Source organism: Thunnus maccoyii, chromosome 20 (genome assembly GCF_910596095.1).
Source record: "Thunnus maccoyii chromosome 20, fThuMac1.1, whole genome shotgun sequence".
In the NCBI taxonomy this organism is placed as follows: Eukaryota; Metazoa; Chordata; class Actinopteri; order Scombriformes; family Scombridae; genus Thunnus; species Thunnus maccoyii.
Window position 1 is genome coordinate 24,377,893 of NC_056552.1, and position 19,105 is coordinate 24,396,997.

General features: G+C 40.0%; 2 protein-coding genes and 1 non-coding gene across 4 annotated transcripts; 1 reads left to right on the forward strand and 2 right to left on the reverse strand.

Annotated features, from left to right (window-relative positions):
* Window positions 1–677: 677 nt before the first annotated feature.
* Window positions 678–11,490, reverse strand: wdr45b (WD repeat domain 45B). Of its 2 annotated transcripts, XM_042396754.1 has the most exons (11): window positions 10,945–11,078; window positions 10,225–10,335; window positions 9,868–9,942; window positions 8,590–8,691; window positions 8,314–8,401; window positions 6,273–6,367; window positions 5,909–6,099; window positions 5,720–5,805; window positions 4,515–4,616; window positions 3,975–4,096; window positions 678–3,005 (listed from the first exon to the last, which is right to left on the reverse strand). In XM_042396754.1, exons 3-11 carry the CDS (start codon window positions 9,923–9,925, stop codon window positions 2,899–2,901), a joined length of 951 nt encoding a protein of 316 aa, XP_042252688.1. In that variant the 5' UTR covers window positions 9,926–9,942; window positions 10,225–10,335; window positions 10,945–11,078; the 3' UTR covers window positions 678–2,898. The 2 variants fall into 2 exon arrangements, with proteins under 2 accessions (XP_042252688.1, XP_042252687.1); XM_042396753.1 differs by lacking the exons at window positions 10,225–10,335; window positions 10,945–11,078 and adding an exon at window positions 11,116–11,490.
* Window positions 11,491–11,840: 350 nt separating this feature from the next.
* trnar-ccu lies at window positions 11,841–11,913 on the forward strand. The gene has a single exon. It is a non-coding gene; the product is annotated as a tRNA-Arg (tRNA).
* An 878-nt stretch (window positions 11,914–12,791) lies between these two features.
* LOC121887039 (zinc finger protein 271-like) lies at window positions 12,792–18,879 on the reverse strand. The gene is made up of 7 exons (XM_042397572.1): window positions 18,679–18,879; window positions 17,497–17,699; window positions 16,665–16,766; window positions 16,327–16,422; window positions 15,961–16,071; window positions 15,496–15,619; window positions 12,792–15,270 (listed from the first exon to the last, which is right to left on the reverse strand). Exons 1-7 carry the CDS (start codon window positions 18,704–18,706, stop codon window positions 13,202–13,204), a joined length of 2,733 nt encoding a protein of 910 aa, XP_042253506.1. The 5' UTR covers window positions 18,707–18,879; the 3' UTR covers window positions 12,792–13,201.
* Between the last annotated feature and the right edge of the window lie 226 nt (window positions 18,880–19,105).

A 19,105-nucleotide genomic window follows, 5' to 3' on the forward strand; every position in this document is an offset into this window, starting at 1 on the left:
TTCTTTTTTTTGTCATGGTGGCAGTAAGCAGGCTTAATATAAGAGACGGCCCTTGTTTCTAATTCCTTGCTTTATATATTTTCTTATATTTTAGTTAAACGCCTCCTTGTTTCCAATTGGCTCCTGTTTCAATTATGTATGTCTATTCCACATCACTTCCACCAATCAGGGCTGCTCTGGGCTTTATCGCTCTAACAGCAATACTGATTTCATTCACTGGTTTTTTCCTGTTGTCTCTATTTTACCATCTTTTTGATTGCTGCTAAAGTACCGTCAATGAAACTCAAACTTAATTGAGCTTGAAAAACAGCAAAGTAGAATCAACTGGAATTAATGAGTGAAAAAAAAACAGTATTTCTGTTAAGAAAAACAAACTCAAAGCAGCAGATTGGTGAGTATTATCCGACTCTGTTGTGCTGATGGAATTGTACATTATGCTGAATTAACCAGATAAGCTGTTAGCGTACAGCTAATTCCAACCCTCCAATGCTTCCTCCCTGACCTTTCTGGCCATTTGAATACAGGGTTTTATTAGAGAACGTATGATACTCACATACACACAACTGGAGTTACATCCAGGTAACTAAACATTTACTCACAGTGGGGGAAGAAAGCTATATCAGATTTTATCATGCATGTAGCTTCACAGTGCAATAGGTATGACAGAGCTCATAAAGTTTAACTGTAAAAGCAGATGTTAAATTTTATTCACAAATTTAAATGCAGGTTTTTACAATCATTCCAAATGTGTCAGAAACAAGTTGGCTTTTCAGTTTGTGCAGCGTCCCTCCTGTAGTCAGTGACCACCAAGTGCTGTGTATGTTGAACCTGCAAATGTACAATCTGATGCAGAAAGCAATACAAATGAAATGTGTTTTTGCACTAAATCAACAAAACTGCCATCAAGTAACATGACAAATGAAAAAAAATATTATAAATTAACACAGTTCTGCGTATACGCAGGGTCTATTGTGGTGGATCCACACTGAGCAGACCTGTTTATGGCGACAGGTTTCAACAAAGCACTTCAGATTCCCTGATTTGCATTAGCTGAATTTATCTATGCTGTTAGGTGCAGGATGAAGCAGTTTACAGAGATACACTGACAGACGAAAACACTCACAGTGATGAGTGTTGCCGGGATTTAAACAAAAATGTACCAAAGAGCTGTGACTGGAGAGCCACACTGGCCGACAAACAGGATGTGTGCAGCGAGCAATCATCCTTATGATTATTTCAGATCATGTAATCATACGGGGTTACTAATGTCTTAACATTAACCATGAAGTGCAATCTTGAACCAAGTTCTAAATATTCACATTTTTACAGTTGATCTGGGCTGTTGGGAACAAATTTACTGATAATCTCATCTTAAAATCGACTTTGTCTTTATGATTTAAAGATGGAAACAGTGTGTTTGGTTAAGCTTTCTTGTTCAGGTGTGAACACTCAACTTTCACAAACACAAGAAATAGTTTGACATTGTGGAAAATAACCTTATTTGCGTTCTTGCAGAGTGTTAGACGAGAAGATTGATCCCACTCGTGTCTGTAGGGTAAACATAAAGCTAAAACTAGCATCCAGTTAGCATAGCTTAGCATAAAGCAGGGAGGAAACAGCTAGCCGGGCTCTATACAAATCTGCCTACCAGCACCTCTTAAGATCACTACCTTACATTTTGTTTGTATAACATGGCCAAGAAATAGTCCAGCACATCTTTTTTTAACTATTCACTTTTTGTATGGACTGAACAAACAATATATAACATATATAATTAGTGAGCCTTACAAGTGCTGATGGGTGGATTTTACCAAGCTAGCTGTTTCCTCCTGTTGCCAGTCTTTATGCTAAGCTAACCACATGAAGGTTAGCTTCAATCGTCTCATCTAGCTCTTTAAAAAGAAAGCGAATAAGCATATTTCCTGATAAATATCCAACTATTTCTTTAAGCTTTCTTGTTCAGGTAGAAACTCAACTTTTACAAGCCCTTTTACAAAAAAAAAAAAAAAAATTAGGGAAATCATATTGCACAATGTATGAAAAAGGAAGCGTGAAACAAAAGTACATGTTCAGATTTTTTTCTTGCTACTATTCTGTACAATTCTATGTAGTTAGAAGTTCAGTCTGGCGCTTTGTGTTTATACAGTGAATATAAGAAAATCTAGTAATACTAAATGTGACGTTTCACAACACAGGATCAGTGTCTTCAAATGTTTCAGATGTTACTTCACTGATGTTCACAGCTGGGAAAAAAAAAACATGGCTGTGTGTTAGGTAGCTCATTCTGATCCTGCTTTGCAAACACCGAATATGGTACATTTGTATATACACAAACACATATGTATACATGACAACAATAATATGTGCACACATACAGATTCTCTCCAGTCTCAACTCAGTTCAGAGGCACTCCCTAGAGTTAGGTTAGGTGGTGTTAGTTGACAAAAATCTCAATATTTTCAATCCGTCTAACTATCAGAATCACCTATGTGATTAAAAATAGCCATCCATTGTAAAGTCCTTGGAAGACGTCTTAAAAAGCGGCATGTTGTCCTTTCAAAAAAATAGCTTTCCCTCTTTTTTTTGTGTGTTTGGTTTGGGAGTCAAGTCAGCGTCCGAATCCCTCTATCCACCGACGGTCCAGAGACGATCCTCAGGAGTCTGTGAGACATTAAGTCTGCTTCCATTCATCTGTCTTTGCTGTGAGGTTTTCCCCCTCCGAGTCTGTGCTTCTCTTTCTCTGTCCTCCCTTCATCTGATGCTCTTTAACAAGAGTCTGTCAAGATAAAGACAAGTGCAGCATGGGACCTCTCCTACCTCCACAAAAACAAAACAAAACAAAAAAAAACAAAAAAAAAATAGGCTGTGTGATAAGTGAGTCTGCAGTGGGTTCAAAGGTCATATTTTCTCATCAGTCATCTCCAGGAACTGGGCGTAGACGTCTCTGGAACACTCCCCCTTCTGGTTGAACAGGAACTTGTAGTAGCTGCCGTCAGCACAAATAGCTGAGAGGTGGAGGGAGAGAAAGAAGAGGTGAAAACTCTCAGTCAGCAAACAGGACCAGCCACAGAAAACCTCACATTTCTGTTACTTTTATGACATCCTAGCAAATAACTTGGTGACAATTATTATTACTGATAGAAATGAGGGGCAAGACTATAAAAACTAGAAATACTGCCTCACAGATGTATGCCTCCACCAACCAGTCAAGTTGCAGGCTCATAGAAGTTGTAGTTAAGACTTTGAAGGGGTTTAATTAAAAGGTATTAAGTGTATTTTCCTTGTATGTGTTCACATGTTTGGTCAATAAAGTTGATTCTGATAGAACACAAAGTTGTTGCCATGACAGCAGACAAAGCTTCAGATATGGATGTTACTGCAAAGAAGCTACAAATCCTAAATCATGGATGCTTCACACACATCTTCAACCCGGCAGCACCGAAGATCTAAATCACACAGTTTCAAGGTGTGAACCCAAGATTAGTGTCACCAGTTCAGTATCTGACCAAATGTGAAATATGGTCCCAATCTCTCCTTCTGTTCCTGAGTTAAGGTGTTGAATAATGGCCAGAATATTAAGAAGTCACATTGAAGTTGACCTTTGGGATATAAAATGTCATCACTTCATCATTTTATACTATTAGACATTTGTGTGAAACTTTGTCATAATTAGCGTATGAATTTTAATCAGTTCATCCTTGAGTCCAAATGGACATTTATGCCGAATTTGAAGAAATTCCCTCAAGGTGTTCCTGAGATATGGCGTACACGAGATCAGGACGGATGGACATACTGAATATATAATGCCTCTGACCATGGCTGTCGCTGTCGTGAAGACATAATAAAACCCAGGCTGTAATAGAAACAGAATTAACCCCAGAGTGACGACATAAGTCACCAGTGACACCTTGTGACTCTGGTCAATAAGAGTGACATGATGAGACAGTAATGTATCCAAACTGAACTGAACTTACCTATGACAGCGTTGGGCTCTGTTCCAAAGGCACACAAACATGGAGAGCCTGAGGGGACCTGGAACTTGGAGAAGCTCCACTTGGAGCTGAAGTATTTGGGAAGAAAGCTGGCTGATGCCAAGCTGCAGCGAGAGGGATGCACAGCCAAGACACACAAAGTCAAAAATCACTTCTACATATCAACATTTCACTTCTGTATTGATCTTAATCCTGCTGCAGCTTTGAATTCATTACTACTAATTGACATCAACTTGTATAGAAACAAGGCTGAGGCAGCAGTGCTTTGCTAATGTGCTAATATCAGCATGCTAACATAATAATGTTAAGCAGATATAATGTTAGCCATGTCGACCATCTTAGTTTAGCATGTTAGCATGCTAACATTTGCTAACTATCAAGTGAATTGAGTCAATGTGATAACTACTGCAATATTTCTGTCTGGACAAAAGCTGTGGACTAACCAATCGACTCACATTTCCATCTTTAGAACCATGCTGCTAACTTAACTGCTACCTAGAAAACCTTTGAGAAGAGACTCACCTTGACTGTTTGTTTCTTTTTGGGTCCTCTGCTGCAAAGATGTGCACTGTTCCGTGGTCACTGGACACACAGATGAGGGACGCATCCTGGTTGAAATTAATGCTGGACGGGACAGAGCAGAGGGAAAGTAATAAGAACAAGAACATCTACTAAGCTTTCATCAGTCATTGACCTATAACCCATTCAGGCACACACAAACACACAGGGACACAAGCTGAAACTTCATGAGGGCTTCATGAGTGCCGCACTGCTCACCTTTAGTATGAAATGAATACTGTAGGGTAGAGTTTTTATAGAATTATCATTACTCTACAGTGTAGTGGTCCAAACAGAGAGCAGCTCCATCCTGAGTGGGTCAATTTGATAAAAAGTAAAACTTAGAAGTGTAAAGAATTTCTGGAACAGTGCTTTTATTTGAAGTACTGTTCCACGCAGCTTGGTGGGTCATGTGACCCTATAGTCCATTGACTATATGGTCCTTTCAGACTCTCAGCTGCTGGTAGCAGAGATGGACAAGCTAGCTCACACCACAACACGACTAAACACAAGTATGACAAACATTTTCAGCAAAGGCCTGTTTACATGTTATGCTGTAAAAACCTGCCTGAATCAGTTGGAAGTGCTGTTGCCGTGGTTTTAACATTCTGTCAGTCCTAATTGCACCATATTGTTGCAAAGCTTCTTATTCCATGTGCCTTTTTAAGCCTCAGTTGAACTGTTCACATTTGCTTTCATTTTGTGTAAATTGAAGGGTTGCTCAGTGGTTAGTACGGTCTCCTCACAGCAAGAAGGTTCTGGGTTTCAGTCCACTGACCAGCAGAACTGATGAACAGAAATAAAACTGAAGGTGTTAGTTTAGCCTCTGTGTGGACTTCAAGTCTGATGCTAGAACCAACCTCACCCTCTCATCCATTAATCCTGCACTCCTCCATCTCACACATACTTGATCATGACTGTAAAACATGCAGTGTTGTATTAACCTTTCATGAGGCGACCACATGCAGAGTTCCTCCAGTTATACTAGTCAACCCACATTATCATACTGACTCAGCAACAAAGTGGTGTAGCATAGCAGAGACAGAGAAAAGCACTGTGGTCCAACTTTCCATGAGTCTAATGTTGCAGTTCACACAGCATCCACAGCATGTGTATATACATATTTATATAGTTACATATTTATGCTTGTGGGAAGAGCACATGCTTACCAGTAAATGTTGGCCGCCTGAGAGCCTCGTCTTAGCTCTTGTATGAGCTGACCCGCAGACGTGTCGAAAATTCTAATAAGAGTCCCCTGTGGAAACAAAAGATGGATTAATCACACGTCGCACTTCACCCTTCCCTATGACATTCTCATTTCCTGACAAAACAAGTAAAGAAGTAACATGTTGGCTTACTTTCTCTGATGCAGTAGCTATTCTTGTGCCCTGCAGGTTCAGCGCGATGCAGCACAGCGCCCCCTCGTGGGCAGGGATGTCAACTGGAGGCTTCTCTGTGTTGGCCAGGTCCACTATCTGCACATGGCCTGAGTGAGTTCCAGGGAACGCCAACAGAGAGTTGTTGCTGTTTGGACACAGCACACACAGACCTGAGGAGAGCAGGTGGTATCACACACACATACACACACATCAGTCATTTGTATTTGATTGTTCCAGAGCTTCACTGAAGCTTTGACACATTTATACGCAAAATTACATCAAATCTGCAAGTTATTGTCTCACGCTTAACATCTGGTGGGAGATGTGAACAGAGCGGACTGACCTTTGGGGTTGTAGCAGGTCTCAAACACATGCAGCTGATGGGGGTTGTGGGTAAAGGTGAACACTTTGATCATTGAGTCCAGGACAACCACGATCCTGAGCACAAGGGACACACAAGTTAACATTTACGCTCAACTTAATGCATCTACTCTCAAATAGAAGTCACAAGACAGTGAATAGTGTCCAGTGATAAAGCCACAGGCAGCTCCACTAACAATGAATGAAAAGATCAATTCTAAAGATACTAGTTGCTGAGACAAGAATAATACTACAGCTGCAATGTAACAACATCATAACAAACCCCTGTCTCACTACCATAGTACTGCTGTGTAATTACATTGTTCTGGTGATTGACATGTGCCTGAAACAAATATAACAGGAACACTTATTCAGCATTTATAATCGGCTGTTGGAATGAATTCTGGGAGTCGAATATAATTCAAATAGTAAAAATAATGATACTAACCAAATGCTGAAATGACTATTCCAATGTGTATTTTTTTAAAACTTTTTATACATGTGTTGGCTAACGTTAGCAAATCTGGCCCTTCTAGCCTTGGCCTACCCACATGTGAAAACAAAATCTCACATTTGATGAACAATTAAGTTTTCTGAGTCTGACTGAATCACAATCTCACGTTAAATGTGCTAACGTAACGTCACAATATCAGAAAAGGCAGAAGGCGATGCACCCACAGAGATCACTACTCCTGACCATCTATGAAGTCATGTGTGGAAAGTTTTTGGATTTCTGTTAACAAACGGAAACATTTTTTAAAAAGTAGGCCCACAGGAAAAGACGTGATCAGTGCTGCAGCTGCAGTGTCATTTAGACTTACACTGCATCCTGACCTATATAACATGTCACATATTAACTTAAACAAGCTCATACTGACCTGGATTTACTTATATTTCAGTTAAGTGTTTGGTTTAATTACTATGATCCACTACAGTAAAAGCTTATTTAATATTTAAATTTTAGTTAACGTTATTAATTTTGTGCATAAGCTCAGTTATTACTGAGCAGAAAGCTATCAGCTGTTTATTGGTAATGTTGGAAAGCTCTCTAGTGGACAAAATGTAGAATAACAAGTATATAGATGCAGAGTTATTAATAATAGGATACATTTGAGCATTAAAAATGAAAATATAATTTGAATATTAAAAATAATAAGGAATGAAATTCGATTGCATTAGACAGCACTAATTTATAAGCAGTATACAAATATTTGTCAACAGTTATAACTTCTCTTATGGAGACATATGTTATATTATTACAACTGTGATATATAAAAACTACACAGCGATGCTTCTGTCTTCCAGCACACAGCAGGATATTAGGATTGACACTATTTTATTCATGGATTACATTCAATCAAACGGAGCGACCTGCACATTTGGCATATTGCTTCATCAGATTCACTCTGTGCTTTATTACCATCATGTGTGCCTTGAAATAATCAGGTGCTGATTAGCTGAGGACCCAAAAGGTTCACATTCATACAGCATCTCATTTTCCAATACTAATGCACTTCAAAAAGGCAATAATGATACATAATATAATATAATTATAAAATATAATCACAAACTACTGTACAAAATTAGATCTAAATACTTCCATATGCATTCTGGATGTATTCATCCTCTGCAGTATTAGAGATGGGATGGCCTGACTATGTATTTTGTATTCTTGACATTAATTGTATCTCATTATCTTATGGAAATGTATATTTACATCTAATTTTGTAGGGTAGAATTATAGTTGCTATTGCTTATTGTCAATAGATGCTTTACTCTATACTGAGCAGTAGATTCAGGATGTTGGACACTCATGAATCATAATCATTTAGAGAAGACAACAGTCATTTTCGCATCAATAAAATGTGACGCATTGCATTGTGGGGTTAATAGCTGAGAGTAGTGTGTATGTGAGGTTTTGAGGGCGCTATATTGTCAACACAGTCTCTGACCCATGAAGCAGCTTCAAAAAGTTGTTTTCAAAAGTTGATTTCAGCTTTCAGCGGGGGATTTTTTTCTCCTACCTGTCACGCCGAAGCTTCACCGCTTTGACTTCTGTTGAGAACTCGATCTCAATAACAGTCTTCTTCTTCAGATCATCCCAGATCATCACTGCAGTGTCAGAAAGACAACACACTCATATGAAAAAAGAAAATCTGCTGAGTGTGATTCAGCATTTTACAAAAATTGAACTAATAAGAGACTATTTGTCAGAACAGACGACAGCACTTACAATATTACTGATACTGAAGAGGAAAAACTATCAAAACTGCTCACTTGAGTAAACAACAACAACATACCTTTGTTGGTTGGGTATTTGGGTTTCTTTCCTCCTCCAACTAAAGCTAAATAGTTACACCTGAACAGCATCTCCACGTGGCCGACCCCGCCCTCCAGGAACTCTGAAAGTCAAAGTCACTGTCTGTCAATATTCAGTAGAACTTTTAACAACAGAGGGGACATAACGCATCCCCTTATTATCACGACTGACTGTGCTTCTGATCACTACTGCTTATTTATCTGCTACAGCTCAGCTCTTCTAAACAGACACACCAGACCACAATGACAAGAAATTCTCTGCATTCCACTCGGTGAGCCTGGCCTCCCTCCATGTACAGCTTGTGTTACATCAGCAGGAAAGTGCTGCTACGTGCTTTAAAGACTGTCATCACAGAACTGCGCACGGACTGGCACTTACAAAATAAAATAAGATAGAACTTAGGGCATGGCAACGCCCGGGCCTGTGAATGAGTACTTGGCAAACTCCTCGTCCACAGCAGTTAAATCCAATGAGTTTGAGATGTAACACCGGAGCGGGTCATGTGCTGAGTCACATTTTTCACCCTCTTTGGGGAACACTTCCTCTTATTTCCCTCCATATTTTAGGAGTTGCAATTCTGTCACAATACCATTTTCCTGTTTGCAGCAGGACTGCTCGGTTTGACTCATTATTCTGCAGTTATAGACTAAATAAACTCTGAACAAAGGAGCTCAGTTTGTTGTTAACTACTCGGAATTTCTCTACTATCATAATTTGAGATGCAAACACTTTCTCTAATCAGCCATTGACATGCTAATAATCTATAATAAAGTCATCATTATCAGCTTATAAAACACAAAATGCATCTTCTTCCTGCATAATTTTTATTCAAACAACAGCCTGGAACATTTATACAGTACAACTCCAGTAAACTTTCATCATTAATAAGAACAGGTTGATTATTCGTGCTCCTTGTCATTATTCACTGAAAACAAAATTCTAAAGATTAAACATAACAACACTGCACTGCTTATAGTCTTCTCTGGGAGAAATAATGTTGATGAAACTTAACATCTGGGTGCCTAAAACACAGCCTATAAAACTCTTGGAACAACACCAAGTGCTGTACCAAACAGATACAGACATCAGGCAGATAAATGAAATTCACTGCTGTAATATTTTCAACTGTCCATACTGCAACCCATGCCTAATGTGATTCCAATCTGCTGTGTGCAGGTCTACACCCTAACAACCAAATGTTTGACCAATGATATTCTTTCTGCCGATTATAAATGTTACTATCTGTAAGGCTTGTTACCTTGTTTCTCCTTCTCTTTAAGAGGATCTGTGTTGTACACACGAAATCCATTCTCCATTCCACAGGCAAAGCATCCTGGAAAAGAGATGAAAGAGCTCATCAGAAAATCAATCAACGATTAAAGATAACATGAATCAACCCATAGCAGGGGCTTTTCACAAACAGGACTCAGATGGAATCCCCCCCTCCCTCCTCCACCACCATTAAACTAAACAGTAATGGACCCAACACACAATATCAGGACACTTAAGTTGGACCGTGCGGCCTTTTGTACGGTGATAAAGAGCAGATCTTAAAGACCACAGTGCCGACGTGTAGCATGAGACAAATGATTAACCTCATGTAAAACTGGCATACCGTTTACAGATGATGACGGTGATGTAGGGTGCAATAGTTCCTTACGAGGTCATGTGAGGTCTTTGGTCACTTTACCTTTATAACGTTACACTGCATTCAAGTCTGACAAAACTAACAAGTTGACACCAGTACTTTCATTAAATTAATGTTAAGGTAGACCAACTGATTAAGAAAAAGTATTTCACTTTACGCCCGTGTAAATGTGTGTGTGTGGGTGGGGAGGAATGGAAGGAAATGTTAATAATGCAAGGTTTTAATGTGTTCATAATAACGAAATACTATCTTTATTTCTGACAACTGTCAAACTAGCAACAGACTGGGCTTATCTTGGAGGGACTTAACATAAATCAACCCTATAATGCGTTAATAACTGTCAAACTTAGCTAGCTGTTTCGCCACTGAGTTCACGGCTCGTATGATTGTCGATGGACATTCAGCTAACATTAGCTTTTAACGCTTAATTCACCAATGCATCATTATGATAGCTACCGAAACGTTGTTCTTATTTGAGTGGTTAAACTTTAGTCTCATATTTGTGTCTAACTAAATAACCCCCGTCATGTTGACCTAACGTTAGCTGCTAGCTGACTAGTGTGTTGGCTGAAAACAAAAAAGCTACGTTAGCATTAGCTGGAGGTGGGCTAGCGTTAGCTGAAAACATTAACTTAACGTTCGGTGATTTTAAAGTTTCTAGAGTAACAAGGGCTACAGCAGCCTTACCACTAGACAATTTCAAGCTCAGAAAATATAAACCTATTGCTGTTAGATAATGTTATGGTTAATTTATGCTCTGGGAAGACATCGGTTTAGCAACGTTAGCTTAGCATCCACGACGCTGCCAATTTCCATTTGGGAAGAGGAAAAAAAAAACATGACAGCGCCGCGTCTTACCATGATCCTGGTTAAATCCAGCATAAAGGAGCCCGTTCCCATGAGGATTAGACGGTAGTAAATTCATTATTTTAACTAAACAACCGAGTGCCAAATGACGTTAGCAAGTTAATCCAACAACTACTGCCTGGAGATCTAGCCGGCTACCATTCCTCTGGAGTCTGCTGGGCAGAAAGGCTGGTTCCTGCTGTCAGTGAGCTGCCACCAGGCAAGATCAAAGCGACTTTTCACTGGACTTAGTTAACGTATGTGAACAAATATTTAACCCTGAAATAACTTCCTTATTATTATATTCATCAATTGTTTTAACTAAATCTAAAAGTAAATATAACGTTATCTCGACGCTCATGTGACGAACACTGATCAAATAAGCGGTTTAATCATTGAACTTCCGATTTCAGTAGCGTTAACCGTTATATTGGTTTGATTGCGTGTTATTCATGTCATCATACTAAATACACGACTATACATGATGTTGTCACCGTAGTGAAATCTAGAAGTTGGATTTGCCAGCGTTTTAAAGACTAAAAGATTAAAAAGATTCAAGTGAACAGCAGAGATAGAGCCAGCAGCGGTTGACGTGACATATCACAACCAGTCACGTTAACAAACACTACACTATTGTAGGTAGGTATTTACTTTAATAGTAAACATTAAAAGAAAATTCAATTTGCGTGAAAAACATTATTTATTTATTGAGATAATCCGACACTACTTTGTGTGTAGCCCCAGTGGCCTAATGGATAAGGCACTGGCCTCCTAAGCCAGGGATTGTGGGTTCGAGTCCCATCTGGGGTGAAATGTTTTTGGCGTTTCACATAAAAGCTGCTAAATGTGCTGAAAAATTCATTATATTGTGAGAAAAATGAACAAAATATGATGATATGTCTATTTATTTAATCACTTGTGAAAAACAAACGTTTTATTTGTCATTAACTCAGCTATGCATTCATTCGGTGCTGAAACGTACTTTTACACAGCCGTTGATGCGCCCTGATTCTCAAGGTCTTCAACAGCATGAATTAAATTAAATACCAATCGTAATTAGTTGTGTAATGAAATTTGAGGCTCCTTGTTTTCAGAGGGTGATGTACCACTATACTATGTCTTTCAAAATCTACCCTGACCATTCTTTACAAATCTGCAAAATGGTCAAAAAATTTGTTCATAAAAGGTGTTCAGACAATATTGTGCCCACTGGCCATGTTTAGCTAATGAAATTGAAATTGACTATACTGTAAGTAGTTAAAAAAGGGGGTTGAACAGCATGTTTTGCATATTGTGGTTTCATCATTTTTGCACAGTTAAACAACTTTTTCACGGTAGAGTACCTGTCTTAGCAGGAGAACCACAGGTGTTGCTAATTAACTGTTTAATCAGTGTCTCATCATATGAACTTCTTGTGAAACAGCACCTATTTAGTTGTGACCATATTCTATAGAAACACCTGTGTGCATTAAAAAATATTCTAATGCCACAAATTGTTTTAACAGTCCCATCTCTTCCACACACCACATTGCCTTTCTCACTGACTCCCACTTGCTTATGCTTTTGAATGCTACCTCCTTGTAATACATTACAAATGGAAAACATTTAAATGCTCAAATGCCTTGAGTTTTTACTTTCTATGTGACATGAATAACAGGACTCTTAAGTAAACAAAATGACACTTGGAATCCAATGTTCAATTTATTCAAGAAAAAGAAATTAATTCCCAAAGGAATTATGGTTTATATCATTTATACATACTAACCTTATGTAGAACTACAGCAAACATTTCTGTAAAAATACAAACTTACATTTTTATAATGCACTATACAATTCCAAAAGTTCCTAACAATCCAAGCTGTGATGCCACAGAAGAAGCACTGTGGCCTGTATGTTAAGGAAACAGTCCTTCAACTGGAAACCTGGTTTTAATTCCCCATCTCAGTCAGCATGCATACTTCTGAAGTGTCCTTGAGCAAGAGGTTAAATCCTCAACAGTCTCTAAAGTCCTGGTCTACATCTGATGCTGACCTCGGACCTCCTTCGATAGAGGACAATTAAATGGAACATCCCTATGGTAGTATCATGTTAATATTAACTACGAATGAACAAGCCGCCTGTGTCTTTTTAGGCCATGTAAGCTTGAAAAGCCCTTGCTACATACATTACAGACATATGGCCTCTCTCCAGTATGGGTTCGCATGTGTAAAGTAAGAAAGCAGGACTGGACAAAACCTTTTTCGCAGACGTTACATTTAAACGGTCTTTCCCCAGTATGGTATCTCCTATGTATCTTAAGTTCTGCAGCGGATCTGAAAGACTTCTCGCAGTCGTCACACTTGAAAGGCCTTTCTCCTGTGTGAATCAAAGTGTGCCTCACCAATGCATCTTTGCCAAAGAATCCCTTTCCACAGTGCTCACATGGGAAACGCAACCCTTTGTGATGGAAATTATCGTGTTTCAGAAGGCATCTTCTGGAAGTGAAGGTCTTGCCGCATTGAGCGCAGGTGAAGGTCGGCGTGGGTTTCTCAGTTATGGGTTCACCAGAGTGATGGACGCGTTCGACGTGTCTCGTCAAAGTTACGCCATGTCTGAATTTCTTGCCACATTCCCAGCAAAGGAACGGATACGCTTTAGTGTGTTTTTTCTGATGCTCTACAAGGTCAGAGTATGATCGGAATCTTTTCGTGCAATGAGGGCACTGAAACGGTTGGTAACCGGTGTGTTTCCACTCGTGTCTGATGAAACGCTTCAAACTGGCGAAAGTTGTCTGACAGTGGGTGCAGGTAAACGGCTCGGTGGGATTATGGACGTCGATGTAGTGCTTGTGAAGGGCCTTGAACACAGGGAAGTTCTCCTCGCACTGGTTACACTGAAATGGCGTGTGTGACTCTTTGTGCATTGCCAGTGCTTCAGAGTCCCGTACCAGTTTCATGCACACCTCGCAGTAGAGCGGGTTGTGTGTTTGTTTGTGGGAATCCAACGTTGATTTGTATTTGAAGGCCTTGTCACATTCATCACACTGGAAACAATGCTTTACGTCCTCGGGTTTCTCGGGATCCACCTGTTGCTCATTATAGCAAATATTTCTTAAGTGGAACCTAAATGTTTGTTTGCACTTGAACTCGACGCTGCAGTGAGGACAGTAGAACGGACCTTCTATCACACTTTTGCTTCCCTCTGGGCTTTTCTGTCCAGATTCTTTGGAAGACCTCTTTTCTGCAGAAGGTGAGTAATCAGGGTCCTGACCAGTGTTGTCTTGCAGCTGCTCTTCATTGGTCGCATCATAAGGAACCCCACTAGATGATTGCTCGCCCTCATCTGCTGCAGTCTCTTGTTCCTTAGCTTTCTTGCCACCTTTCGCTTTTGTCACACTTTGACATTTGTGTTGCTGCAAGTACCGCAAGCTTTTGTAAAATCTTTTACACGTAATGCAAGAATAGGGCAGTTCTTCTGAGTGTCGAGCCATGTGTCGCTCCAAGAATTTGGCACGACTCACCACCTTGCCGCATACTTTGCATGTTCTCTCGTCCAGGTCGTTGCTTTTGGTTGAAGCTTGGGATCTGGCAAACTTCTTAGGGTTACTGTTACTGTTAGTGCCCTGTGTCTTTGGCGATTTCCTCCACTGTGACAGGTACCCCTTCATCCTGAGTCCACGGTTCTTTCGCACCGGTCTTTCCCACAAGGTGTCAAATTCTGAATCTGCTTCTTGGTCCCTCGCTCTGCTTTGCACTTTAAAGTCTTCATCTGCGGGACGTTTCTTTTTTCTCCCGCGTTTGTTTGGCTTCTTTTCTGCGCCCTCAAGCACCGTCACCTGGCCGTCCTCCCCGATGATCAGAGTTTCAGCTTGGCCGTCAGGGTGGTCGTCTGCCATTTCACTCTCACTGGCCTCGGTACCTTCAACGGGATCTGGAACCACCTCTGAGACGACTTCTGCTTTCACCTCACTGCCGAGACCCAACCACTGGGTTTGCACACATTCCTCAGAGTTCCCAGTTCCCTCAATGTACACCTCTTTGTTCTCAGACTCCACCTCCATCTCTGTGCAGACTGTATACACGAGGCCGCTCTCTGCCTCTGTTTCTGTTTGTTCATTGACAATCACAACTCTTTCCACAGGAGGGAGACACAAGGCTGACAAGATTCCACTATCAACAATGTAAGACTCTGAAAACAAAAGGAGATTACAGGAACCGTTAAATTGACGAATAAAATTGATTCAGAATAAATTTCAAACTAACATGCACCAAAACCATTCTAACAGGTGATAACATTCAACTGGGTGAACCCTTGAGCTGAATAAAAAATAACTGGTATCAAATATGTTACTGAATAATTACTGTATAATATAACATTTTGTGAATAGGTCATTGATTATTCCCAAAAGCTCACCGATGTCATCTAACTGGTTAAGGTCTTTGTGAGAGTCCAGCAAGGTTTTGAGCTCCTCAGGTTCAGCAAAAGAGCCCATGCATTCACTCAGAATAGAAGAGGCATCGCTGAGCAGAGAGGCAATCTGACAAAAAGAAAATGACAACTAATGTGAGACAACAACACTGGGTTTTACAAATGATGATAGTTTAGTATTTAAAAAAAAAAAAAAAGAACAGTCAGCGTTGTCTGAAATTGAGAAGACTTCATGGAGAAATACTGGTTCATTCAAGATTGAATCAAAGATGTTTAACAAAACATTGATAACTACAACTTCTGAGGCAAAGGGGAGTGAGGCCCCTGTGTGCTACACGTAGTCAATCTTCTGTTGGAGGATAGCATGTTCAAGATAAACAGAGACACTGCCCAGAAGCAGAAATACACTACACATTATAACATATTTTTGAAGTGTTATTTTAAATCTACCTGTTGGAGAGTTTGGGTGGGAAGAAGCTTTTCAAGTCTAGACAGAAACAGCCACATCAATGTCTGGATTGCTTTGTCATATGTTGGGCCGAAGTCTCCTGGGAAAACATCCTGGAACACAAAGAAATTCAAAACTCTCAAATTTCTGAGCTGTCCAAACAAACCAGGATTCTCAAATAAAGGCAAACTATTCAGATGAGATAAATAAATAAACACTGCAATTAGCTGGGAGTTTGAATTATACATACGAAGAAAAACACAAAGCATAGTTCTCTTACTTGCAAGATAATACAGAAAATATTAACTGTCAGAATTCACATTTGCTAAATTTAAAAAAACTAATGAAAGGTTTATGACCAAACTTACCTGAAAAAAGTTTTTTCTCTCTTCAGAATCTCTCAGCAGATTTTGCACAAGGCCCATAAAATGTGAGTCAGATACTTCTTGTTCTGCATTATCAGCCTGCAAAAAATATGGTTTAATATGGCAAACGTCACTACAGAGCATTATAATAGTAAAATCTGTGCCCTAGGATGTGTAATTTTAATGACATCTCTTAGAATAATTACAACAGCTGACAAACAACAAGAAACATCTTTACTACACCAAATATTGATGATGACAACAAATGTAAACCTAAAAAAAAAAAACAACCACAAAAAGCCCCTCAAGCTTTCTTATGTTCAGCTCCGGTTTAGACCCACCTCCACGTTCCACAGAGCTCTGAGGTTCTGCATCCTGTCGAGATGGGGTTGTATAATCTGAAGATCAGCAGTTTCCTCAGAGCGACACAGCTCCAGGATCAGCTGCAATCAGAGGACAGCAGCAACAATGAACAAATGATTCTGAGCCAAAAAAACAAGAGCTGCTCTTCTGCCTGCTGTTCTGCTCTAAAATGACCATCTGCAAAGTACTAAAGCCAAGACACATTTCTCTGATTAATGAATCTGTCACATGACTGCAAATGTTTTATGACGGATATTTGAATGCTTCAGTTATATACAGTCTAAGTGCGTTGTCTTTCCTCAAATTAAAACACAACTGTAGTGTGGCTTCCTGTTAAGACACAGGTTAGCTTGTTTCACAACTACAGCGACAGGACTTCTGTCCTTCCATGCAAGGTGATCCCTGAGCAAGGAGACAGTGGTTGCTGTATTGCTGCAACAGATTAGGAATATGGATGAGGAATAGAATGTGTCAGCCAGTTTGATGACCTTCCAAAACTATGTGTGGCCACTTTAGTTTAAAACCACTCTGTTCCATCCACCGTGTTTAAAAGTAATCCATAACACTGGAACAGTAAATCTCGTCTGCAGTACAGCATGTACAGAAAACTGCATGTGTTCTGTCTGAAGGCCTGCACACAAAGCAGAAATAAAAGCCCCATGTGAGGTTTGCTTTGAGTCTCAAACCCACCATATAGCCTGTGACAATACACCAATTTCAATTTAGGATTTATCCTAACAAAATTGATTTAATCTTATGTGGAAAATTTTTCAGTGGCTCTGAAAAACAGGAACTTTAACTCTTCCTTACCCGTGCTCTGAGACCCAATATGAGTTCAGCCCTCTGCCTTGTGGAGAGGAGTTGAGGAACAATCTCCGTGACCATGAATACAAACTCCTCGAGCAGCCCATAATCCGACACGATCTTCTGCTCGACTGTTTGCCAAATTGCTGCGGAGACCAGTCGAATTGGTGGGACAAGCAGACGCAGAGCAGAAAGGGGAAGAGAGGGGCCTGGACATGAGGAAATCAATTATTATGAAAATGTTGAAAAAGATGACAAGTTAATACTTTCACAAATAGATTAAGACTGACAATGTTTTGTAGACTGGACAGAAATGTTGCTTTTTATTTGGATTATGATTAGGGTAGTCGAGTAGAGTGAACCAACCCTTTAAACGACCTTAAAGCCATGGACTGATACATCAGAAAGCCTGATGGTTTACGTTAGCTCAGTGACTCGGCTATAACGGCGTGTACAATGGATATATTCAACTTTGACAGCTCTACTTTACACAACTGCATTCATGATCGGGATATTATTGATGTTCAGAAGCAGTTCATACCAGAGAGAGATAAATGTAACAAACATAACATTCTCCGTTATTGAACAAACCTATAAAGCCAGAGTCTAGCATCTTCTCGCCAGTATCACAAATCCAGAAACTGATGACGAAACTGTGGCCTAAGTTAATGTTAAAGGGATGAGTTTTTTATGTAAATACAAAGTGCTGGTTGAGGTGGACGTGCCTCCGTTTCATTTCCGTGATCCGACATAGCTCTAATATTTCATTTCGATAAGAGGAAATGCCATAAATGTTGCACACATGCATTGTAAATTTGTATATACAGACTCAGCATGCAAACATGTTTGTTTTAGGGTTATTGGTTAACTCGAAAGCAACAGAAACACTGCCTGCCTCGCCTGCAGCCAGTTTAGCTGACGTTAGCCAAGATAGCAGAGCCGATATCCTAGCATTAGCAAGTACCCTGAAACTGCCATTTAATTCATGTGTTGCCGTTAATGTAGCTACCCGTTTCCACAGTAGTATGAGGCAATGGATGTCAGTATGGCAGCACAAACTCGATTTAAATGCGTTGAGGTAGTAAATTATCTAAAAAACAAACAGCCATTTCCCGACAAAGTTAGCTATGCTATTCCCGCGCTCCGGCTGTGTTGCGGCCTAGCGTTAATATTTATGTTTATACTGACCAGCTAACTCAGAAACACCTCCGTCCATCCTCTGTACTGCAGTCACATCACAGTCAGCAGAAATGATGTCCGTCAGCCGACCGAAGTCACGCTAATGATTCAGCTGAAACTGTTTCCAAGAGACCGAAGAAACACCGCAAATCTTTGTGCGTCAACGGCTGCCGTTACGTTCCGTCCGGAATAACAATCCGACGGAAGGCAGCGAGGTTTCATGAGTTCCGCATATTCTTTCCTCTTCTTTTTTCCTGTTTTACGGCGGGTGGCAACCAGCGTTAAGGCGCATTACCGCCACCTACTTTGTTAGAGAGTGGGCCAGAGTTATCTATCCCCATAAACAAACACCACAAAATTATGACTCCCTAACCCGATAGCTTCCTGATTTCCCTCTTTAATGTTTCTCGTTCTCGACAGTATTTATGGCAGTGAA